General features: G+C 39.4%; 1 protein-coding gene across 5 annotated transcripts in view; it reads left to right on the plus strand.

Annotated features, from left to right (window-relative positions):
• Positions 1-26,465, plus strand: part of TOX (thymocyte selection associated high mobility group box) — a 296,409-nt gene that overhangs the window by 262,207 nt on the left and 7,737 nt on the right. For all 5 annotated transcript variants that reach the window (XM_036071359.2, XM_036071356.2, XM_078072364.1 and 2 more), the window contains 3 exons: positions 1,720-1,950; positions 13,055-13,135; positions 24,877-25,263. In XM_036071359.2, the coding sequence (XP_035927252.1) occupies positions 1,720-1,950; positions 13,055-13,135; positions 24,877-25,263 (699 nt within the window). The remainder of the gene's footprint in view (positions 1-1,719; positions 1,951-13,054; positions 13,136-24,876; positions 25,264-26,465) is intronic.

A 26,465-nucleotide genomic window follows, 5' to 3' on the forward strand; every position in this document is an offset into this window, starting at 1 on the left:
AAGCATCCTTGTCCCCACGGGGGGTGTTTGATCTCCTTCAGTAGACAATTTCAAAATGATAATCTTTTAATTATCTTTCTCACTAAAAACAAAGCCCAAAAATTCACGTAGCTTTTTTGCTCTCTTTGGTTCTTGGAGCATATTTTTTAAACTATGACCACATGGCTTCATAAATTAATGTTAAGGTCGTTTCTTTCCTTTCACTCTGTGGATGTTTCTACGTTCCTACCACGTCATGATTAACACTAGAATATCATTTTAAAGTTTAAACAACTATAAATATATACCATCTCAGTAATCACAAAATGACACCGCAACTGGTTTGCAGAGAAAATGGTGGCCCAGAGAAATTGTATCATTCGCCCAAGGTGGCACAGCTAAAGGATAGTAAAGGAAGGCATGAGTCTAGATCCTCTGGTGGCATATCCACTGGATATCAAGCTGGCTCTCCATTGCCGGTAGCTGCTTTACACAAACTACCCTGTCTAGCAGTTTGTCTGGATGAAATACATATTGTTTGTACATATGTTTGCAGAGAGCAAAAAAGCAACAGCAACAGAAGGTGAAGGTATAATACCTCATGTGATAATGGCAGCAGCATCAGGAGATCATGCACATGCACGTTTATGTTGGGAGCAGCCTGAAGAGAAGATCCCAACAGAGTCAGCACTATTTGCTACTCAAGTAGATTCATAGAATTGTAGAGCTAGAGAGAAATCCTAGCCAAAATCTCTCATTCTATGCAGGTGAAGTGACATCACATATAATTAGTTAATATCAAAGGTAATATTCAAATGCAGATGTTTTCAAAACAATGTGTCTTTTCCCACTTGCATCAGAATAACAATTAAAAGCATCCAAATATTCATACTAGAGGACAATAGAGAAAATGGAATCAATTTTTAAACTGAGTATAAAGCTGTTCTAGAAACGTCTAGAATCTGGAACCTCGTTTCCAGAGATGCACTTTCCAATATGAGGACCACTAGCCACTTGTAACTCTTTAAATTTCAAGCAATTAAAATGAAATAAAACTTTAAATTTTGCTCCTTATTTATTCTAGCCACATTTCAAGTGCTCATTAGTTACCTGTGGCAAGTGGCTACCATTTTGAATAATGGAGATTATAGAACTTTACCCTCATGGCAGAAAGTTCCACTGAGCAGCACTGATCTGCCTAGATTATGCCAGTCACTAAGTTATGAGCATTGCTAGGTTTTCCCAATAGCATTCTATAGAGACCTTAAATGCAACATCAAAAGCTGCTCAACTTTATTATTGGACATGTCACCCACCGTGGTTTTAAAATCATACTTAGGAAAAAAAGGATAAACTTCCCAGAAGAAAACAAGTTAGATTGTTCACACAATAGGAGGAATCCGCTGCTGTCACAGTTACAATGCTGCTTGTCATTCAGCAACCCCAATAAGAAAAATGAAAAGTTGACAGGCAAGGGATAATATTTAGCAGTATAATAATATTATGAAAAGAACCAATAAGACTATTTTAAATTAGACTAGAAGAAGGATAAATATGAAAAGTACAGGAAATATAAAGTTAGTTTTGCCTGAAAAACAACACTGACGAAACACCAGTAAAGTCTGGGTTTGCGTGATGAGTGTGGGCAAGCATATCTGTGTAAGCCTCAAAGGGGAGCAATATGATGCATTGCCAAATCTTCTCAGTTCCTCGGTAATTCTAATTTGATGTTTATTTCAGATCAACGGTGGAGAGAAGCGACCTGCCTCTGACATGGGGAAAAAGCCAAAAACCCCCAAAAAGAAGAAGAAGAAGGACCCCAATGAGCCCCAGAAGCCTGTGTCTGCCTACGCATTGTTCTTTCGCGATACTCAGGCTGCCATCAAGGGCCAAAATCCAAATGCTACCTTTGGTGAAGTCTCTAAAATTGTGGCTTCGATGTGGGATGGTTTAGGAGAAGAGCAAAAACAGGTAAGAAAGAATCCGAAGTGGAGTGGCAATTGACACGCTTTAAGAACATGTAGGCACTCTAAAAAAAATGGCTTCGGGGGACTTCGGGTGAATTTTCTGATGCCAGAACTAAGGCTGAGAATGTGCCACATCAGAACCAGACTTCGGGAGACTTTCACATAATTTTATACTCCTTTATTGCTCCTTCATAAATAGCCTGTTAGTTTCCTTTGTTTCAAGTTTTATATACTGTAGTTACTTTTGGAAGGACTTTGACATGTCCCAGCCAGGATGACATCATTCCTTAATGTGGCCAGTGTGATCATAAAGACTAAAAAAAAAAAAAAAAAATACTGAAAGTATTTTGAAAACTGTCCACACCTCTCTTTAAGCACTTACTATTTACCCTTTGGTCATCAAAACCCTCTTTGCTCTTTGCTAAATGAACCTCAGATTTAAGGGTTTCTACCCTTAGCCATTCCCTAAAGACCACTGGAGCATGTTATTCAATCCCACATATACCGTATTTCTAGGCTGTGTTAAATGGGACCAGATGCCTGGTTATTTTCTTCTGGTGTGGATTGCCATGATGCGAGGACCATGCTGAGGGGGGCCATGTGGAGCACTCTGCATCTCAGCCACAGCAGAAGCAGTCCAGAACGTCTTGAGGAGGATGGGAATCATGGAGACAGAGCCAAGATTTCAGTACATAGATGTAGCCCACCTCAACGAAGAAGCAATATTGATCCATATTTCTAAACCCGGGACTAAATTGCCATTGTCGCCATCTAGAATGTCATTGTCAAAAAGAAAAAAAGAAATAGACAAGCATCATCACTAAGTTATAGTCATTGAAATGATTATATAGACGCAGCTTTAGCTGCTGCAGGATACCAAATGGTAAAATGATGTAGTAGTCTCACAGCTGATTCTTGATAGAGACCTTTACCTTTCCTCATCAGGTCCAGGGAAGTATGTAAGAAACAGAAGGTCTCAAAGATATGTACATCTAGAAGGACCTCTATATTGTGAATATTGATCAACATCTAAATATATACAGTTTCTTACTCTTTTAAGAATACTTTCCACATGATTTCTCTCATTTGGTCAGCTGAATACTCATAGATACTTTTATCTAAATTTTGTAGATTTTGAAATAGAGCCAGATAGTTAGCTTTACTCATGTCATTCAACGAGTGTTTGTTGAGCATTTTCTGTGTGCCCCAGGCACTGTTCTAGACACTGGAGATCTAGCAGAGAACAAAACAGACTCCCTCATTCTGTTGAATGGTTTGTCTAAGATTACTTGGCTGCTACATGGAATTACTGTGACTAGAACTTACCAGTCTGTGAAATCAATTACGGTGGAAATAGTAGAACTGGTTGCTAAGGAACATAGAACCCAAACCCCCACCCCAGTTCTCCCCAAGCCTTCTTTTCTGTAAGCCAAAGCTACCTTTGACAGTCTGAAATCTGCACACATTTTCTTACGTCCCTTTCAAGATTGCCGGTCCAGAGATGGTTTCATAGGAAAGCACAGGCCTACCATGTGGAGCACCATGTTGCAAGAGTCATCCTCCAGGACAGAAGACACACCACGGAAGCATTCTCTGTGCACTCAATTAAAATATCCATCTCACTAGTAATAGGGTAGCTGACATTGTGTTTTGTGCTTCTATTGAAAACCTAATATAGTTGTTTCAGGATTTTAGAGCCCATTTCTGTCCTACCACAGATGAGTTTGCTCTCACACTCCCAAAGCTGAGGTGTGGTCCCCAGGTGATGCTGGACATTCACGGTGGGATTCTACAGTAACTTCACTCTTCCACTCAGTAGAGCATTACCGAATGAGAAACTAGCTGCGTATAGACCAGAAATCCCAACCTTATCCTTGTTCCAGATTTCATAACCATAATGCCTCCCGGTTCCACCCCTGATGCCACACGCCAGGACATACCCCTCTCTCTACTTCCATCACCACTGTGTGTATTCTTAGTTAGGCACCAAGCTTCAATACTATAAACTCTTTTGCTTGGTGAGATAAAATTTCCCAGAGAAGACATTCAGAAAGTGATTTCTCTCCCTAGGGGTTCTGTGCAGCAAGTCTCGTTCATCAGAGGACGTAGTGATTCCCCTCTGAAGACTCAGCCCTCCCCTCTACCCAAGACTCAGCAACTAAGCTGGGCGTGGTGTTCCAAGGCTCGTATGTTGCTGCTTTAGCTTCCACTTTTCCGACAGTTTTATTCCACAAATTTCACTCGTCTGACTCCTCTCCTCTATCTCCCTGACCCCAGATACCTTTTCCTAATTATTTCCCACATTTGCTAGAGGAACCGGTGTGGTTTTAAGACCAGTGGTTTAAAAGGGGGAGGTGTACAAAGGCCTTCCTTAGCCCAGGATCGGTCCTTCACGTTATCGACGTTAAAAGTCAGTGTCTACACCCATGTCTCCGGTGGAAAGAATAATATTCATGTGATGAAAATCAGGTAGTTCCTCAAGGCAGCAAATATAGTGCTGCAGGTGGTTCCCACTAATTCTATTATAATAAGGCCGTTTATTTTTATTACAGCAAGAGGGGAAACATTAAGATAATATTCCACATTCTTTTTGTGTGACCATATAAAGTATTTACAGACCCAAAGAATATGAGATTCACTGTTCTCAACTGTCATGTTAAAAAGGAAAATTACTCCCAGTCTCCCACACTGCCTTTCAAATTGGGGCCGATCCTTTCTAATGCAGAGAGGATCATAGTTATGATGTAACATTCAAGGATTTCTAATTGTATACGTGTGATGACAAATGTTTTTCCTCTTTCTCTTGTGCATTTTATTTCCAATTTACTAAGTAACTCGTAACGAGTCTGCCTTTAGGTTCTGTCTTAAGAGAAACAGTTGGGGTCTGGGGGAAGAATTTGTTTTACAAACGAATGGTGAAATTCTCTCACAGCTGGCCTGTAGAACTCACTGGATATTACAAAGCAATTTCGTGATCAGAACCCAGGTGTTAAAAAGTTATGCCGAGATTGTTTGGGGAAATACCTTAGTAAACATAACCATCTTTTTCTCTTATTAAAAAAAAATAATATTTTTAAAATGGAGTACCATTACCAAATCAAGATATTGGGAGCAGAGTGAGTCACTCTAAAGTGCTTTATGCTCCTTTGACTTAGCAGGGGTTCAACCTAGCTCATCCTTCCCTCTTACAAGATGATCTTGCTTACTAAAGACAGTGAGGCCGAAGATTATGCGGAAAAGTATGGTCCGTTCCATGCAGAGGTTGCAGGCCCATCCCGGGGACAAGCAGAGAGAGGGTCAAATGAATGAAATCAGACACTGTGCTTACGAAAGGGAGCATACTGCATCAGATGGGCCGCAGCTCGGCTGCTCGGTGGCCGTGTTTCTCCCAGTGTTTGCAAGAATTGCCAGCAATCGCAAACATGCCTGCCTAGAATGCACATTTGGGCATCAAGAGAATTTTAGCAAAATATCCCAAAGTGTTATGATGGTGTATTACCACCTGTTCTTTCCCTTTATGTTGACTCATTGTGCCAACATAATATAGGATCTCTGTTTCGAACTTAAATTAATTGTATTTTCTCCTCATTTAATATTCAAATTTGGGAGCGCACATCCTGCCATGTATTTTTAAAGGAATGTTGCTGGAGCAGATTAGAGGCAGACCATTAAACTCCAAAATTTAGGCGTGTTCCGAGAGCCCCACGTGATGTCATTGGCATTGTGTAGGCAGCTGGTTTGGGTAGAAGCTAGGATTTCACGTGCCACGATTGTTTCAAAAATCCTGTTGTCGTAATAGCCCACAATTATGAACAGCTACAAATATAAACACAAACCGGGGGAAAATGGACAAAATTATTGATGATTTATTAGGGGCTCTGAAAATTACAATATTTAAGGAAAAACAGCCATTAGTGAGATTACAATTGAATGCTTTCTTGACAGCCAGAGGGCACATGACTAATAGAGCTGCCGTGTGTTTATATCACATGCTTCCTCATTGCGGAGGATAGGCGGGCATGAGAAGCCACTGCAGAAGGGCAGATCTTTATTTTCAGAGTCCATGGTGAGGGAGCAACTGTATGTACTTTGGTTTCTGTGAAGAATCTCTCAAAGAAGAAAAACTAAAAGGAAGCTGAAAGAAGCGATAAAAATCCTCCAGGAACACAAGACCTCCCTTAGGAATCATTCCTACCAAAGCCACTGAACAAACTTCACATATCAGATATCTCCCCATTTTAATACTTTGGAAGATGGTGCTGAATCTGGAAGGAAGGAGGATTGTGTTTGGGATTCCAACCAGAGGTTTTAAATGCTAATGAATCGTAAGACAATGGAGAGCCCATTGCAGAAGCATACTAAGTCGTTCAGAAGGCACCAGATGGAGAAAGGGAAATAAAACATAAGTATTGCTGTGATGTTGGTCTTTGCTACTTATCTTGCACTGACTGGAACCTACAGAGAGTGAAAAATAATAACTTAACAATATCACGCCCTTTATATTAGGCTCCTTGGAGTTTCAGCAACCCTCAGCATCTTTTTTATGAGGTTTCAGCTAAATTTCTTGTCTATCCCTGTTATTTCTGAATTCTCTGATTCTGGTCACCGAAGTATAAGATCTGGGTCCACAGTGACAATAGCGAACAAATCAAACCCTACTAAATTAAAGAGTCCATCCAGCTTTAAAGCCGAAGCGATTGGTCCAAGGAACTATAAAAGGGTTCTTGGGTCCTTTTTAGCCACGGAAAGGCAGCTCTTAAGTGGAAAAGGAAAGTCACCTTAAATCAGAACCAGATGTAAATTACTAAATGAACCTTAAGTTCCCAATTGGAGACACAGTTGGGCTGTAATACATTTAGCAAATTACAAACAAAATGTTCTTGTTTACATTACATTAAATGGCTTTAAAGCTTCAGCCAAAGAGCTAAATAAACATGCTGTTATGCTAAAAATGGAGTGGAAGGCCTGTTCGGAGTTTGAGTATATTCAGGAGAAACGGCAGCCCACGGTGCCGGGGGAGTATATTTTTATAAACGTTCGTCCTGTCGTGCATGGAAGAGGAGAGTAGATTTACCTCCAGATCCAGAGCCTAATGAGCAGATCTCACTTGCAGGGAAACTGTTTGAATACTGTAACATATGCCTTCTTTCAGGATGCATAATTCATATCCAAGGATATTAGCCATAGCAGCTCAGCTCAATAGCAACACCTCATTATTTTATCCCTCAGTATTTATTCCTATGTTTGACGCCTCATGAAATTACTGTTAATGTGTTTATATAAGGGCAGATCTGACACAAGTGGCAAGAATGTAATTTCCTACTCATTCTTTCCTGCTGCTGTGTCCTCTTCCCTTGGTAGAAGTGGCAAGTGTAAATAGTTAATTTGCTTCAATTATGAGCCTGTCCTGCTAAATTAGAAGCAGCAGGGATATGAAGAGCCAGAATTATACTTATGAGGCAGCTGACAAATCCTCTGAGCCCATGGAATCAAATCATTTACTCCTCATTGGTGCTCAAACACCCACTAGAGAAGTGCGGCCGGGGATCCCCCCTCCTTATCTTCCGATAAAATTTGGATTTTACGTCAACAATACTTAAGGTTAACTAAAATCCTGTTGCACTATAACATTCACACATGTGTTTATCTTAGCCATTTCCTTATGAACAGTATGCGCGTTTCCTTTTTTTTTTTTTTTTCCAACCGGCAGTGAAAAATGTGAAACAATGGTTCATGTATAAACTGTAGAATATAAGAAAAGTTTAATTCCTAAAAATGTGCAACTGAGCAATTAATTTTAATAATTTTCTTAGATGAAATGGTGAGGCTTTTTTAGTTCTAAAATGCAGGTATGGATGTATCCATAGAACTGTTGGCACATAATGGGATTATTGCATGCGGGAGTAAACCAATGTAGGACACATGTAGAAATATCCTAGGCTCATATACGGTGGAAGCAGACATTTCACTTGGAAGTTTCCATGACACTGATGGAGAGAGAATTTGAAGAAAATACTCCTTCAAGCCAGTTGTGCTTTACGTATTATCGGTGGAAATATTTGAAGCGGGTGGGTTGTATATCTATATATCCAATCCTCTATCTCCATTGGTGTGCATTTTAACGTAGAAGACGCAATTGAGAACTTCATCATGCGCGCTGCGCGCCCATGCTTATACTCACAAAAGGAGAAATCTGGCCCTCCAGATTCTACACTCAATCGCACGTATTTCCTGAGCACCTACTGTGTACCAAGCATGGCCCTGTTTGCTGGGCTTCATCTGTAGACAGTGCTGGTGGGTGTCGGAGACACTCATCAAGGGGAGTTCTCCTGCAGCTAGGAGGAGCCATTGAGTCAACGAAGGTGGAAATAGGATACCAGATGGTTCACCACATGGTTTTGCTCTATGTGTTGCAGGATATTGGGTAAAATAACTATCCATTTTAGTCCGTGTTTTCTTATCTGTAAAATGAGAGTACTGATACCATTACAACCTTCTTGTTGAAAGAATTAAAAACCGTAGATAGAGATAGAGTCTGCCACACACACAAAATGCACGCAACAGAGGCATGTTTTTAATGCCTTTTTTGATTCTGTAACTTCAGTTTCTCCCATCACAGCAGGCTCAGAGAGGGCACTCAATATATTGTTAAGTGTGATTGAATGACATCATGCTTCCAGCCACCCTCATTTAATAAATCAACACATATATTTTGTAGCCTTTTTTTTTTAGACAAAGAGCTTGCCTACCCTTCCATAAGCAGGTTGCACCATTATTGTGTCGACCATTTAGAGGGATCAGATGGTCAGCAAAAGAATTGATAGCAAGATTTTTGTCACATCGTATAATATTTTCAGTCCTCTGAATACCACTTTATAAATGTCTTTGAGCTGCGGAATGCTTAAGAAAACGCTGAGCAAGTTACACATGATGGAAATTTAACCACATTTAAGTACTAAGTTCTATATAAAATACAGATGCACTTGCTCTAGCTGTCCTAAATAATAACAGCATTGAAAGAAGCTGCAAACGTTAATTTCTAAAGGATACAGCAGGGAATTGTGATTAAATTATTATTTCTTATACATAACTGTACTTCTAAGCATTTTCTATAAATATGAACTTGTAGTGGGGACAAAAAAAAAAAAAAAAAAAAAAACCCTACATTTGAAGTCAACCAAAAGGAAAAATGCCTTTTAGGTTTTTTTTATAGTGTTTGAATAGAATACAGAATTGGAAGAATTATACATTTTTTTTTCTTATTATTACTGCAAAGACTTGGTTGAAATAAACTACGACTATAGAGATTAACTAAGGGCCAGGGCAGAAAAGAAGGAAGGAAGAAGGAATTAAATGGTATTTATAAGATTTTCCTTTTTTGTATGAGTTAGATGGATTGTTTGTTTGGGGAAGAAGCAGAAAGTAGAAAAGGAAAATGACAGATTATATTAGCCTTTTTTTCTATTTGAGTTTATCATATTCATTGATATTGAACTGCTGATTTTAATTAGGGATTAACAGCCTAGGAAAACATGTGTCCGTGCTGGTATTTAGTGCATTTCCAAAATGATTCAGTGAATCACTAGATTATATGAACAGGATTTGGATTCTCTAGAATTGCTATTTGATGTCGATCTACGTATGTTTTAGATTAGCCATTATATATGTTTTAGTTTAACCACTAAGATGCAGTCCTTAGATAGGATATGGTAGCTTTCTTAGAATAACAAACCACAGCATATAACTAAGTTAGGACAGGATGAATTCAAAAGTGTTTGGATGAGCTGGGGAAAATGATAAATGATGTATTATGATTTTTAAATCCTCATCTGGCCAACTTTGCACTTTATTTCAAACAGCTGTAGACCATTTGGAAGCCATTTTGTAGCTTGGCCGAGTACTAATATTTACTGTATGAACCACATATCTTTAAAATATTTGTCTTTCCCTGAGGGAGAGAGACCGTTTCTTTCCCAAACTTAACTTTGACATAAATCAGACCCATCCTCCTAGGTTAGAAGGTTTGATCATTGCAGAGCTTGTTCCTAGCCAAACACCGTCGCCATCATCTTCGGTTTCTGCAAGTAGGAGACCTTCTCCATCCGTGAATAGAGGCTGTGGAACATTTTTGAGGAACTCTTTACTGATGGTTTTTAAATAGCTGTCCTAAAGTCAGGGTTTCCCACTTCACCTGAATGTGGAATTCTTACATGGTTTTATCACTCTCTCAAACATTTGAGTTCTTGCCCTCTTCAGACATATCCATCAACTACAGAATTCAGAAAGCATCCATGTGCAATCTTAGAAGGTAGCATGAGAAAGACATACAGGGTATATAATAACGGGAGCCATTAGGTAGTTCTCAAAGGTGAAGGTTCTAAATTACCATCAGGGAAACCACCTCAGATTTTAATTTCGCTCTGGGCTACTCCCCTTTAACCGCAATTACAGAAATATACCTCCTGAAGTGACCACCCTTTGAATCCTCCTTCTGAACATCTGCAGCTATGCAGGAAAGAGCGGACCCATCGATCCACATAATATGACATGATGAGTTTACTCTTTTCTAAAGTGGTATGTAGGCACTTTTGTGATGATCCCACATAGTCAATCATCAATAGGCAATAGGGAGCCATTTCTAGAAAACAGGGCACTCTGAATGCTAGTCAGGTATCCTGTAACCACATCGATCCCAGAGTGAAACCAGGGGGCACATATCCAAGCCCAAAACCTATTGAGTTGGCCACCTTTCTCCAGTGGTTGTTAATCAACGAATTTCAGGAAAGTTAACACTTTGTGTGATGTTAACTCCTGAGAGTCCCGCAAAGGCACAGCACTGAGGTAACACTGTTGCTGTTTCAGTGGAAACCAAAGGCAAGAAAGATGGCAGATGCTCTAATCAGGCCATCTAACAACACCATCTTATCTACGGCTACTTAGAAAACGATGCTTTTGGTCAACGCTATAGGCCAAAGACTGCTATATTTGCCTTTGGAAGTCAAACGAACCCTCTTTAGCTGACTGGGGGTCACTTGGAGTAGCGTATTAATAAAAACATGTTGGAAATGTTTTGAGTGTACAGATGCATATTACCATCGAGGATATATTTACTAAGTATTTGCTGCAAGGTCCTGAATAGCGTCTCTCTCTGTGTGCGGAGAAAACCCTCTCAAAAACAGTTTTAAGGTATTAAAGGTAAATGTAAACATTGTCAGCCTAAGATCATTACTTATAAATCATGTCTTGGAGAAGAGGTTGAAGGGAAAACTATAAACAGCAATCTGTCTCTCAAGAAAAAAAATAAATCAATAAAAAGCAGGAGAGCTCTGTGTTTCTGACTGTGGCTGAACCAAGGCATCTACTATACACACAGACCATACTATTCAAAGGCATTTGTTGTAGGCTGACATTTGTTTGTTTTCACGTGTGCATTTCCGAAAAAAAGAATCTGAATTTGACTTCCAATAATTAGCTCAGTGAATTCAGAATACTCTTGTACTCGAACCAAGGAATTTATTGGCTTTTTTACTAATAAACTTGTTTTAAGTTTCTTTGGTTTTATATTCAGTAAAGATGACACAATGGTTATATGATGATATTGCATGAACTCTTAATTGTCTTATGGTGATTGCCTTTTATTTTACCAAAATGTAGAAGTCTAGGCTAAAGACCTCCCAATAGGAAAACAATTAACACATTCATTTTATAGGGTCTTTTATAATTTTGTTGACAAGTTTAGTCATTTGTTTACCTTAAGTGAAATGTTCTGCTTTAACTAATATATTCATGAGTAAATAATATCTCTCACATCTTGAATTTTGCAGTTGGAGACTGGGCTCAGCAAACCACCTTTGGCATTAGAAACCATAAATTGACCTCTGCTGCTGACTTGGGCAGATATTTGGTCTTTAGACATAATTTATATTTAACGACTCTGACTAATTCTAAAGCCACTTTTCAATACTGATCTGTGTCTGTTTTTGAGCTCAGCATTACAAAATATTAGCCAAGCCTCATTCCCTGCTATAAAATTCAAGATGTGGGGAATTTAAAAATAGTTCTATTGATGAAAATACATTTCCATTTACACAGTAAATGGTGAAAAATATTTTATTCTTTAGGGCTGATTTCAAAAGATTGCCAAAAACAGACTCGAAAGCCTTGAAAGAATCAACTTAATGGCAGCCGACAACCATGTGTGTTCACTTTGCTAATCTTTCATTTTCGACTCTAATGACTCCTTTCTGTTTAACTTAGCGATGTGACCTTTAGCATACCAGCAAGTCATTTTTCAGTACTTTTGCTCCATTTAGGATGATTTTACTTTTATTTTCAAGATGATTCCCTCTGAAAGATGAAAAGCTTCTGTAAAATGAAATTCATTTCAGAACATTTGTACCTCTTTACAATGAGGTGTGCACAGATCCATGTCATCCAATGTCTTCGTTGGAAAGGGCATGACCAGAGCAGGCTACACGGCATGGCGTGCATTGCAGTCCTCGGCCACTCAGCATCCCCATTCCACTCCCCAAATGTGTCTTTGACCGCCATAGCCGGTTCCTGAGTCTTTGAAAATGGAACTTCAAGGCTCAAAAGGTTAAAATAGTGATGAACCTGCAAACTTTGTAACTGTTCCCTTTGATTTACTTTTCGAACGTAATTGGTCATCTTTGAATTCTGTCCTTGTTTTTATATTTAACATGGACCATGTATACCAAGATTTTAATGCCCTGTAGAATTATCTGCCCATTATATAAATATGAATGGCTTCTTTACCCGCTTGTGGTTTCCCTGGGAACCTTCATCAATAGTATCTTTCTAAGCCAACTACCACCACTCTCAAAGTAACCCAGATAAATCCTTTCATATGCTTAATGTAAATGGAAAATTTTACTATTGTTAATCTTCTTATCTAGTCTATTGCCATACCTCTTAGAAATCTGTTTCATTAAGAAAACACAATCTTTAGGGAGATATATATTATTATATGATATAATTGCGTGTGTGTGTGTGCGTGCGCACGCACGCAATTATCATTCTGCATTGTACTTCTCTGGAAACAAAAGCAGATGCGCTTTCTAATTTAAGATTCTTTGCTGTTGTTACAGGTCTATAAAAAGAAAACCGAGGCTGCAAAGAAGGAGTACCTGAAGCAACTAGCCGCATACAGAGCCAGCCTTGTATCCAAGGTAACGTGCAACTGTGCAGTACCAGGATGGAGTGTGGCCATCTTATTAGAGCCTACAATGGTCATTTAAAAGCATAAAAGATCACTTTAGCGTTTCTGCACTATCTTCTTTGTTGAAAAAGAAAAAGCAAATCTTAAACAAGGCTATATGTTATGGAAATATTTGTTCATACCTGAAGTCCAGAGTGGCATCCTCTGGGGCCTTCTGTGAAATATTGTCCACCTGTAGAATATTGGTTTTATGGGTTAATCACAGCACGTTCTTAATCCTGAGCCAACATTCTATTTCTCCATATCCTTCCTTAAACTGCCCCCTGTCCCACGCCCCATCCCGTTGGCCTTTAGCTGAGGAGAAGCCAACTGACTGAAATTCGAGCCTCATTATAGCAGCATTAGGATGTAAGCCTGCCCCCCCCCAAATAAAATCACAGCATTTCATTTGAAATGAAAACACCACTTAAAAATATTTTAGGCTTTAGAATATCTTAAACACTAGTCCTTTCTGTGATAAATACTCAAGAGTTGACTCTCTTTGGTCTCAGATTATTAAAGATATAGTTCCCTTTATAGATTGCTCAGGGAGGTGACCTCAGAGAGACAGAGCTGAATCTGTAAGTACTTGACAGGATGTCTTATCAAGTCCAAATTTGACTATTCTTGGCTCAGAGTGGCTTTGGGCTCTGGACTTCATTCCATTCACCCACAAAAACTGTTTCCTCTTTCATCCACAAATATCCATTCCCCTTCCAACAACCCTAAAGTAATTCTATAAATGAGTTTTCTATCAGGGAAAATATACACTGAATATATTGATGTAGAAAACAAAAGAGAACACAAAATACAAATGCATGAGAAATTTCGTTTCACTCTTGGTCTAATGCAACTTTATGTTCCACTTCTAAGGTATGACATAGTGGGGAAATTTACTATTTATTATTTAACCTTAAAATTTCCAGCTCTCCTGTACTATCTCACTAGAGATCTCACTTTCTAGTTTATCTCACTCCTTTGGAAAATATTTTTATTTTCTGCTGATACCATCTCCCATTTCTGTATATTTACAGAATTCACAGAATGTGTGTGAAATTTTAACCAAAAAATGAGGTACAAAATATTAGATCCAATAGCAAACAAACAAACAAAAAAGAGTTACAAATTACTAGATCCATCCAGCCATTGGGTTAAATAGCCATGTTGATATTATTTAGATTAATATGCCCAAATGTAAGAGGGATTTTTTTTAAAAAATGCATTTTCCTTATTTCATCTAAGATAAGTTTCTTTTTGAGCATTTTAAATAGAAGTCTAGTCAGAATGTTTTCCATACGAGAAAATCAATACATAAAGTCTCAATCCCAATACAAAGCACTGTGGTTAATGTTATGCAGATTGCCAGAATGTTATAATACTGACTAAGCCTTTACTTTCAAAACAAGTGTCCTCAGATTTGCTCTTCACTGCAACTTTTCCTACTGTTCATTCTCAGAGTTGCAACCCTCAGTATACGGCAATTTATATAAATGCTGCGAATTGCCATTTCTACATTTAAAAAACCAAGCACTTTTTTTTACAGCTTACTCTGACTTTTTTTTTTCTCTCTTTGGCAGTAGGAATTTTGCTGGAACTGTTGAATGTCTATTTATGTACAACTATCTATTGTGTGTATACAAATTGAAGGAAAATTACAAATACCCTCTCCAGGTTAGAAAAATGGCCCTCTGATGTTGTACGCAAGTGGATATTTGTCCCGTACAGAACATTTACCAACCTATCTTCCTATTGTACACGGACACTTATGTAAAAAAATCCATTTCTTTTCCATTGTAAATAGTGTCAAGGAAAATAATAGCCATTCATATTCACACATACACTTTTTCAATGTTGTAGGTTTTTGTACATTATAAATTTTTTCCCTCTTATGAAAGATCTAAAGGTACAATCATAAAATGCGACATGATAATAATAGTTACAATTCCAGGTAACCACAGTGCACCAGCCAAGCTCTGTTTTCCCCCATTCACTCATTCATGTATTCATTTAGCAAGTTTCCCTGAGCATGTGGTTTGTGCTGAGCACTGTGCCAGGCTCAAAGGACACAGTGGAGAATAGGCAGATATGGTCCCTGGAGAATAGGCAGATATGCTCCCGGAATTTAAGAAGCTTTCCTTTTTGTCGGGGAGACCAATAGTGAAAATGTAAACTAATAAATGACCAAGAACTTTGAGAATCTAAGCATTCGGAAGGAAATAAAAGAAGGGATTTGATAGGATGGTCTGCAAAAGTCCTCTTCGAAGAGGTGACCTCAGAGCTGAGAGCCAAAGGAAGACAGGGAGCTTTCAAGACCCAGAGGGAGCCTAAGGGGGAGGTGACCAGGCCACAGTCAGCAAGTGTGAAGCCTCCGGAGACAGATATGTCTCCTTGAAGTCAGAGGTCAGTGTAGCTACAGCTGAGTGAAGAGAGAGAGCATGGTTTGAGGTGAAGCTGGGAAGATGGGCAAGGGCCAAATCACCAAGACCTTACAGGACACTGAAAGGAGCTGGATTTTATTCTCAGTACAGAGGGAAGCCACTGAATGGATTTCAGCAGAGGATAGATACGTGGATTTATATTTTTATTTTATTTTTTTTTTAGGTTTTATTTTATTTATTTATTTGAGAGAGAGAGAGTGGGGGAAGGGGCAGAGGGGAGGGAGAGGGACAAGCAGACCCCACACTGAACACAGAGTCTGATGAGGGGCTCGATCTCAAGACCCTGAGACCATGAGCTGAGTGGAAACCAAGAGTTGGACGCTCAACCGACTGAGCCACCCAGGAGCCCTGGATTTATATTTTTAAAAGATTAATTTATGTGAATGTGTTCCCTCCATCCCCACGCCTTATCCCTCAAAGTGAACTTGATTATAAACATTCCACTAAAGAAGAAAAATACCACATACGTAACAAGTGCCCGAGCCCGGAGTTGACGTACACCATCCTCCATCCCTGTGCTGGGCCTTGCTGTCATGGGTCCTAACAGTGTGCTTGACCTGCTTCCTTAAAACACCTCCCGCCCCACAAGTCTGGGCAGAGCATTGACATTCTCACTTTGAAGGTCATTGTTGTCAATGAAATATTGTATTAACCAAAGCACCTTGTCTCTTTTCCTAAGTTCGTGTGGGCAAATTTTATTTACTCCTCCAGGGTTACGTATATATTTCGGTAGATATTCTCTCTGCAACGCATTCACTTCACCAAATAGGGCTTTGCGTCCCTGGACCAATAGCCTCCCCCTTGCTAATCGGCAGCCATGTCAAGTGTGCAACTTCTCGCTGCTTCCGCTCCAGGCCATGCTCTGCATCCCACCCGGGGCTGCACAACACCCGCCCCGTGTCGGGCACAAGTCTAGGTGCTGAGAACACAAAGACGAATACAGATCCAAGTAAAATGTGTCATGGCCCTTGCAAAGCTTGAAGACTCTAGTCTAAAATAAGCCGCTTCTTACGGAACATAATCAAAAATAGAAACAGCCAGTGAACATTGTCTCCACCTATGAGACTGAGTCATAGGATTAGCAATGCTCCTCTCAATTAGTGACGTTCCCACTTAAATGTACTCTGGACCATCGAATCCAGCATATTAATTCACATGACTCCAGGTCTGAATAAAATTGAAGTCTACCAAAAATAAAAACACTCAGTCATAGTGAATAAATTTATTCTAACCTTCATACTTCCAAATGACAACATTGACAGATTCTCAGCAAGATACTGACTTTTTTTCCAATAATAACAAATATAAATGGTATCTTGCTATCGAGTAGCTTGCGCATCACACACTGCGTGGCATTTCCCATGTATCCCTACTCATCATAACACCCCTACAAAATAAGGTTTAGCCCATTTTCTAGAAGGTCTCTAGGCAGAGAGATTAAGTGATTCACCCACAGAAATGAGAGGCTGGCAGTGGCAGACAGGGCTCAAACTCTTTGCCCTCTTGTTCAAAAGCTTATAGGCTTTTTTCTATCCTGAGTGATTGTCAAATATTTATATCTCTAAAACTACAATAAAACTATAGTTATCCCCCAACAAATTGCATGCCAACTCTTACGTATTAGACAGCTAAGAGTAAAGCTGCCCTGACTTAATTGTGGGTAGGAGGGGGAGCGGGGCAGAGTAGAGGTGTAGAGCCTTCCGAATCTCGCCCTGCCCCCATTCCCTACCCCCCACCACCAGGGGCTGACCAGAGACCCTCAGAGGAATCTGGAGCCTGCAGAGTGTTTGGGAAGCACATGCTTTTCCAGCTGTGCAGGCATGTCACCTGGTTCCACAGAGCCAGTGACAGACCCAGCCAGCAGAGGAGACCTGCTGTGCAGATACACTGGAATTGAAGGATGCAAGAATAGGAGCACAGGGTATTGCAAATACGACACCAGTCAGACCCCGGAATAACTCATTCAACTTTGGGCTCTATCATTTAAAGGGGGAAATGGAAGAAATTTCAGAAGAAAAAGTCATAAAAGTAACTGAAAGGTAAAAGGCAGTAAGGTAGTAGCTGAGAAGAGAGAATTTGAAATTCCTAAGCCTGAAAAACAAAGACTCAGGCTCGTTCAAGCCCATGACAGGATTTAGCTCCAGGACTGTGATTACCTGTGCCCCATTTTCTCTGACTCCAGAACTGGAAAAAGACGCCATTTCAAACTGGAGGAATTTGAACAGGGCATTATTAAACTCTTGAATTGGCTGGGTACACAACTTCTTTCCATGAGAATTTTAAAAGCAGGAAGCAAAGGTTTATAAATAAGAATTGGAGAAGATCTCTAAGGCATAGGGCATCAAGGAAAATCTATTAAAGGGCCCTTAAAGTGCCACCGACAATTAATTGTCCATGGCCCGTCTACAAGAACGCCCCCGATCTCATCCACAGTGCTACCAACATCACACCGAGAGAGTCCTCAGAGGGCAACAAAGTCCACAGGCCCTGGGAGCAGGTGGATCTGGGTTCAAATTCCAGGTTTCTCGCTTCCTAACTTCAATTCCTTCATGCAAATTATTCAGCTGCTTGAAGTCTCAACTTACTCATCTGTTAAACAGAGAAGACAATAGGACCTACATCGCAGAGTTTCCATGAGGACAAAATAAAAAACCCTGTATAAACTCCATGATTCAAGATCCCGAACACAGGAAGCACTTAATAAATACAGCTATTTATTATTATTATCATTATTATTATTATTACCATGATTATCATCAACTTTATTTTTCATGTTGTTGGTAGGTGTGCAGAGTTTGTGTGCGATAGAAAATTTAACTGGCTCATATTTTCAATTTGTCTGCCAGACTGCTTTGATATAAAGGAATTTTAAAAGTGACATTAAAATAAGCAAAACTTGCTTCATGGGTACATCCTTTTAGAAAGATGAAAAATGATCTAGATATTTAAAAAACTCATCTACACAGCTTTCCTCATTGAAATGGTCTTTATGAGTCATTAGTCAGGGGAGAGTAAGAGTAGTCTGAGGACCAGAAACATATACTATTATGAAGGCTAGAGCTCCCTGGCTTGAACACTCTATTTAAGGTCATTTTGGGTTGGGCTATTAAGTAAAGCTTAAGGATATATAGTTTTTCCATAGACTCAGGAATTCCTAGACCTAGGTCTAAATTATTATGTTGAAAATAATGTATAACTTTAAACTCGTTTCATTTTACCACATAGACCAGAATTTATATTCCCAAAATGAGTGTTGCATTCAAAGTAGTCACTTTGGGAGGCTGCAAACTTATTTTATTATTGCTCCCAGAATTCAAAAGATTTTTGAAACTCCTCTTTTAGAACTGCAGTCAGGAAAAGTTTATGAGCCACATTAGAAAATCAATCTTGTTACATTGTTTTCACACCTCATTCTTTTCCCCAAACATCACCCAGATGTAACCCACAGACCTGGCTTCCAGTGACGATTAGCTGTTTCCCAAAATCAAATCCACCATCAAAAGACAAAGAGTTGTCTGAGGATATGTAAAACAGTGTCCCACAGGCTCTGAAGAGAATTCCAGTAGGGAAATTCCCAAATATTCCAAGTAAAAGCAGCATTATTGAAATATGCATACAGCTTCTTAGGAGTGCCAACCGGGGGCGGGGGATGCCTGGGTGGCTCAGTCAGTTAAACATCCGACTCCCGATTTTGGTTCAGGTCATGATCTTGGGTCGTGGGATTGAGTCCCAAGTCGGGCTTCGCACTCAACGGGGAGTCTGCTAGAGATTCTCTCTCTGCCCCTCCCCCCTCTGAAAATAAATTAATAAATCTTTTAAAAAAATAAGAAAGTGCCAACCTGGAAGGAGGCAACAACTGAATGAATATGTTGTGGTATGTTAAATAACAGTAATCAGAGTCGTGACTTTAAGGGCACACATCAGATAAGAGACTGTTTCCACCTTGAGCTGGGGTGCCAAAATGTACAGGGGACAATGGAAGCTTTTTATAAAAATGTACAGTGGAGGACAACATTGAATCAAATTAGGAAAGTTCTCTGTTGCCATGACCAATAGTAAAGAACCACAACATTTAGTTCAATGGAAGGACAATAAACTCAAAAGAAATGATTTCTTTTGTTTGAAATAACTTATAGAATTCATGTCATGGAGAGCTATTGAGACAAATACTGGGTCTGAATTTGAAAATGGGATGGATTATTTTATGACTGTTAACATAAAATTTGCAGCTCCGTAAGCCCAGATCATGATTTAAAGATAATAAAATCTCATGCTTCAGGGTGTAAGTTAATCACCTGCAAGGACCAGGAAGAATTTTCCTTTCAGAAGTTAACAATGCACAATTGAGTAGGTGCATAAATTTTGTTTAATTTCCAGTGCATTAAGTATTGGTCAGTGCTGAAAACAAGAATCAAATTAGATGGACTATTAATCTGATTTGGTTCAACAACTCCTATACTGTTGCTTCCACTGAGTTTTATGTCTTGTGTTTATACTTTGCTATTTTAAATAACAATTGCTTTGTCAGTTTCTCATTTTTATAGCACTTATCATCCCAGAATGGGGGCATTTATACACTATTCAGTATTGTCTGCTTTATACAAAGTAAATGGGATTGAAACTATCTCAGATAATCAACAACATGGTTAATAAGAAGTATCTTAATGTTTATAGAGTTGTGTCTCTTGTGGAAGATTCTATTGAGAAGACCCAAAAGGTCTCTGTTCACACACACACACACACACACACACACACACATGCTCGTTTTGCTGATGGAAAACATCTTTCAGAATCAGTGGTCTAAAAGCAAATAGGAAATAGAACTCACTCAGAAACTAGTAGCAAAAACACATTCTGCCCAGGAAAATGTCAGATTCAGGGGTAGATTTTCAGTTGTGTATACAGTGGTAAAATCACATTTACCAGGTGACCTTCCCAAAGCACACACCACTAACGAAAAGTAGGTAGTGTATTTGAAAATAGAAGCAAATTTAAATTACTTAGTTTGTATGAGAAAGCAGTTTTAATTTATGAATGGTAGGTATAGAGATCTTCATAAACAATCTAATTGATTTGCAAAATTGTAGCCTTGCTTTCATAGTTTAATTAGAAGAAAGTGACAGAGTAGATTAAATTTATGATTTCTTCATATTCCCACTTAATCAGATTATGAATTCATGGCACTTTGCTATGGAAAATGAACTTATTCTACCTATCTTCCAAAGAAATAAAATATTTCTGTAATTAATAGGCAGTTTGTTGTATTAGTCTGATTAAGAATTAACCAGAAGTGAAACTAGAAGCAGATTTTTTTCACCATCTAAATGAGTGGACCTTCACATAAAGATACAAATTCTTAAAATACAGGTGAAACACAGTAAGCTTCCTTGCAGCCCGCCATCCACCCCAGATCCAGTGGGGAGTAAAGGGCAGAGTACCTAACCAAAGGACAGAGGGTTATAATTTCTCATCACTTCTGGAAAGGTATGGTTCATTCTGACAGCAGACAAGAGAGTGGAAAAGACCAATCTGATATTCTGTGGGTTTTCAAAGATTTCAGATCTTTCCTCACCCCTTGGGAAGAGGAATGGCATATTTTGTCAGGAGTCTCAGCAAGGGAAACAGTGACAGCATGGAGTCTTGGTCAAGAACAGTCATTCGGTCATTCAACAAATGTATTTGTGTTCTCTATGTCCTGTCACTATGCCAGATGCATGAGACACAGATATTCAACTTCTTACCATAACAGAGATCCTTTCCTTGATGATGCAGGACATTGTCATCAAGAGAGACGTCAGAGAGCGAGCCTCTGTTGGTGTGCCTGTCATGTATGGGCACATAGCTAGACACTGGACACATTATCCATCATGTCAAATTCAACAATTTAGAAAGTAAAGGGAAAACATGTAACTTCCCAAAAGTCTTCCTCCCTTCATATTAAAAATTATGTTTCGAGTGTTGTCTAACTCAACATTTTTGGAAATCTATTTAATTTGTTTGCCAATAGTCCTTCTAGGGATTAAAAGTACTAGTTAAAAATAGGTTTAGCATTACTGATATTTACATGCCTTAGTGTGGAGAAGATAAAAGACAAACAAATGGCTGGATAGACAAAATGTTTTGTGTAATTACCATGAGAAAATAGTCTTCATGAGGCTGGCAAGAAGTATCTCAAATTAGGCTGGAATCTATTTTTATGTACCTATGTCTCTATATCTCCCATCTGTAAAACAATCTTTCTATCATCTCTCTAAATGGTGGGCCGCATGCTATTATTCAAAAGGTGGAATCAGAAGAATTTGGTTCATTGTTTCTTTTGAATTCACCATTGAAGATAACCATTACCATGTACATGCCTTAGCTCTTCTAGGCTGAAATTGGGAAGCCACCGGCTTCCTAATTCCTTCAAGAAATTGTGTCACTGTCCTTAGCCTAGAATATGAAATTCACTATGTAGATAGTTTTCCAAGAAACATGAAACTATAGATTAGTGTAATATTACACCTGGATTGTGTAATTTAAGTATGCAACTCGAGGCAACAAAAATTAGCTTATTTCAGGCAAGAAATGACTATTTAAATTGAAGTGTAGTTCTATTTGCCATTTTAAATATGTATGTGTAATTTATTAGTTCTTCTGAACCAGTGCTTTCCGTTGAAGATGATTCTCATGAAATGACCCATTGAGAGAAGGTTTCTGTGGCTCTCAGTTGGAGATTCACAACACACATTAGCCTACTGAAGGCTCCGAGACGGCACTGACTTGCTTCCCTACACACTTTATCCTGGAACCTTGTTTTTTATAAGATATTTATTTTTCCACACATGCCCCGCAGTACAATCTGGAACTGCGTGTGTCAGGGGGGTGAAGTGGGTGTTGTCCCTAGAAAGGCTTGCAGGACTGGCTGCGGGCCCCCGGAGCCGGCCCCACTGCCGGCCAAGCGTCTGGACTCACCAGGAGAAATAGACCTAAGTCTATTTCTCGAAGGTTGTTCAGTTGGACAAATGTATTTATTTAATTACATGGCTGCAGTTCCCGGGACGATTGTATGATTATGTCTGAGCAACATGTCATATGTGCCTATGTGCATTTTGTTTATGCGTACACACGTTCAGGTCACCTAACTATACTCTGGAGATACCGTGTTACTTGATGACGAGGTGATTATTGGCTCGAGAAATAAAAATGAAAACATTTTCCCATCCACATATTTCAGAGCTTTGATAGTATGGGTGATGGGAGTGATTTTTCTTCTATTTAAATTAAAAACATCTATAAAGCAAGAAATAAAGATGCACTCACGTGGATTAAATTTTATAGATATCTATCGTGTGTAACAGTTCTGTTCCTGCAGGGAGTTGATGCGGTATGTGACTAAGTGATGAAATTAGCCCTTCTGTGGCAGGCTAAGGAGGAGGCGGTAAACACAATGAAACGCTTTCCCAGATGACTTCACTACACGGACACACAATAAACACATAATCTTCTTGGCATATATGGAACGAGTTTTGAAGTGTATCACTGGAGTACATGCTATTCTGATGTAGGACTAGTCACTGTTTACACAGCCTGAATTAACCCATTTGACCTTTTCCTGGAATTGTTCACTACTCTGCACATCAACAATAAGAATTTTTAAGTAGAAGCAAAAAACAAAAAAAATCTGCTTAAGTTTCTTTTTTTTTTTAATTGAAAGCACCATTTAAGTCCTGCATTTCACCGAGCTTCTTTCTCCTAAAGCCATCCCTTGAAAATGTGTGTGAACAATTTCTGACATTTTTAATATTCATACAGGAGACAGGGAGTCTGAATGTCGGTTCCTATTTCATAAGGGCACCATCAATATGGACACAGAGATAAATATTGTAAGGAGAGAATTCTTTGGAGGGGCTCGAATTCTCTGGGTACGTCCAGAATTCAGAGCCTCCCAGGACCCCAGATTTCCATGGTTTGGCGTATTTTCACAGATGTCAGTTGTGTCCTTTCTCTGGAGAGAGAATGTGGGGCTGGTCTTTCGTTTACCCCAGCCTACCTTTCTTGAGTCCGCGCATAGACACACCGTGGTTCTCATTGTGGTTTCCATTTCATTTTCCTACACTAATGGGGAAAAACGAGTTGCATTGCTAACAGTGTTATAGGGTGACTTGTGAAATGAAGTTCCCATGATGTATTTCAGGTCATCTTACGTGACGACCAGTGTCCCTAATGTGCTGGTCCATTGATGGCGCTGTATGTCTTGGGAAGGTTTCAGAAAGACCCGGCCACAGTAACAGGAGCTCATTTGACTCATAGACAGAATAAGCATGATATCAAGGTTGCAGAATAAGGTTATTTGCATCCTCAAGACACCGTTTTGACAAAGCAACTTTTTTCTCCAGAAGGACATGGTAGCATGTTTGTTCCCCAGCCGGTTTCACTTCTCCCCATTTGTTTTATCAGCCTCTTTCTCTCAGCAAAAGTAGGAGGTGGGTTCTTACCCCGGAAGAAATGCTTTGGGGTTAATTCTTGATTCTTTTCAGCTCCCACTGCTAGGTCTAGTTTTTAAGTCAATGAAAAGATTATTAGGAAATGACCTTATGAAGGTATAAAAAAATTAGGGCAAAATTATATTAATTTATGATGGAGTCAAAAATTTCTAAGATTATTTTTATCCAGTTCATTATGGGGGACAATTCATCACCAACTTCTTTAAAAAATCAAGATGAGTTCTGTGGTTACTTAGGAACTATATTAATGTGGTTTTATATGACTTCAGAAAGGTATTTTAGAACTCCTTTTCCCATATTCATTTCCATCAACCAGCTTTGTTTTCTTTGTGCAAATATCTAGGCCAAGGCTCCCTAAGGCTATAAAAAGGAAACACAGAAAATGAAACAATCAATAGAAGAACTCCAGAACTGAATTACTTTCAAAGAGAGCCATACTTATATTTCCTATCAGGGCACTGATGACATCCATGCCTCCCTCCTGCCCCCCCATCTTGTTCGTGGTCTGCATGATGAGAAAAGTCACCAAGTTAGAGCTTGCATTGAGGCAAAGAAAAAGGAAATGTCATTGGAGATTGTTTTAGATATCACAAAAAGCAGATTAAGCTCAGTCTTGCCTCAGTTGCATTACAAATAATGGTGGAAGAGTTCTTAGACAAGAGTCAAGAAGAGTAACAGGTGTTGATTCCTGCTGAAGTTCCCTAGCACACTCCCCAAGCATCTTGCTGATATAAATCAACACCCCGTGTGTCCCTCTCTGAACTCTGCTCCTGTCTGTTTCCTCACAGAGCTACAGTGAACCTGTTGATGTGAAGACATCTCAAACTCCTCAGCTGATCAACTCAAAGCCGTCAGTGTTCCATGGGCCCAGCCAGGCCCACTCAGCTCTGTACCTAAGTTCCCACTACCACCAACAACCAGGAATGAATCCTCACCTAACTGCCATGCATCCCAGTCTCCCCAGGAGCATAGCCCCCAAGCCGAATAACCAAATGCCAGTGACTGTCTCTATAGCAAACATGGCCGTGTCCCCCCCTCCTCCCCTCCAGATCAGTCCACCTCTTCACCAGCATCTCAACATGCACCAGCACCCGCCACTTGCCATGCAGCAGCCCCTTGGGAACCAGCTCCCCATGCAGGTCCAGTCTGCCTTACACTCACCTCCCATGCAGCAGGTACGTGCTTGCACTCTGGACTCCAATTCCAAAGTGTGGAGGGGTTGGGGGGCGGGGGACAGGGAGCGAGGAGAGGAGGGGAGAGTGATGGGGGAAGGAGGGGTCTCTCCATCCAGCAAAAGAGAGGGGGAGATATATGTGTTCTGTGCTATTTAATAGACAGAAAATGGAAGCTAGTCAACAAACATCTGCTTTCTGAAAAATAATAATTTACAGGTGGTGAGTTTGGGCAGCATTATAGGATCACAACAATGGATCACTGCTTCTTTTCCTAATCCCTCCCTGGCCTTTTGCCACATTTATAGAAATCACATTTCTAATCACCTTCCTTGTTTTCTGCTCCTTGAGTAAAGTACATTTGTAATGTTGAGATGCCAACTCCTGCTAAAGACCTCTTTGGGACTGAGGGTTCTACATTAAAAAAAAAAAAAAAATTTGTTTGGAAAGCCTTGATTGGTATGCCTGTTGAGGCCAATAAATGCCACAAAATGAAATCAGACCCATTGTTTTTTGATATTCAGAAATATCAGATTGGTACAACTTTTAAAATACTAAGAAATGAAAATGTTAACTGGTGTTTTGTTTAAAAATAGATATATGGCTTCTGAACAAATCAGAAAACACAAGAAGTTTGGAAGCCTCTCTGCCCACTCCCCAATTATTGAAAGGATTTGTGTGCAATCTTAGCTTAACTTTCCTTCAAAGTCAAGTTTTCCTTTAGGATTTGGTGTTATTTTAAAATTTTAAAATGAGGAGCAAATGGTGCAAATGAAACTAAACATAAAGCAGTCAAAAATCCTGAAAACTTGTTTTAAAAACATACATCAAGCTGAAAACTACAAATCGTGTCAAATTCATCTATCACTTATAATCCAATTACTCTATTGTTCCCAGAGCTATGATTAAATATGCAAACATGGGCTTCCAATTGAGTTGATATCTAGCCCTCTGTGGAATTTGAGTCTATAGTTGGACCAGGGTGGGATGGAGAGGGGGCAGAAAAAAGAATCTAATATACTACCCCCAAATTTATTTTTTTTAAGGCTTTATTTATTTATTTTGAGAGAGAGTGAGCGTGAGTGGGGGGTTGGAGGGAGAAGCAGAGGAAGAGGGAGAATCTCAAGCAGACTCCCTGCTGAGTGTGGAGCCCAATGTGGGGCTTGAGCTCAAGACCTATGAGATCATGACCTGAGCCTAAATCA

This window comes from Halichoerus grypus, chromosome 5 (genome assembly GCF_964656455.1).
Source record: "Halichoerus grypus chromosome 5, mHalGry1.hap1.1, whole genome shotgun sequence".
NCBI classification, from domain to species: Eukaryota; Metazoa; Chordata; class Mammalia; order Carnivora; family Phocidae; genus Halichoerus; species Halichoerus grypus.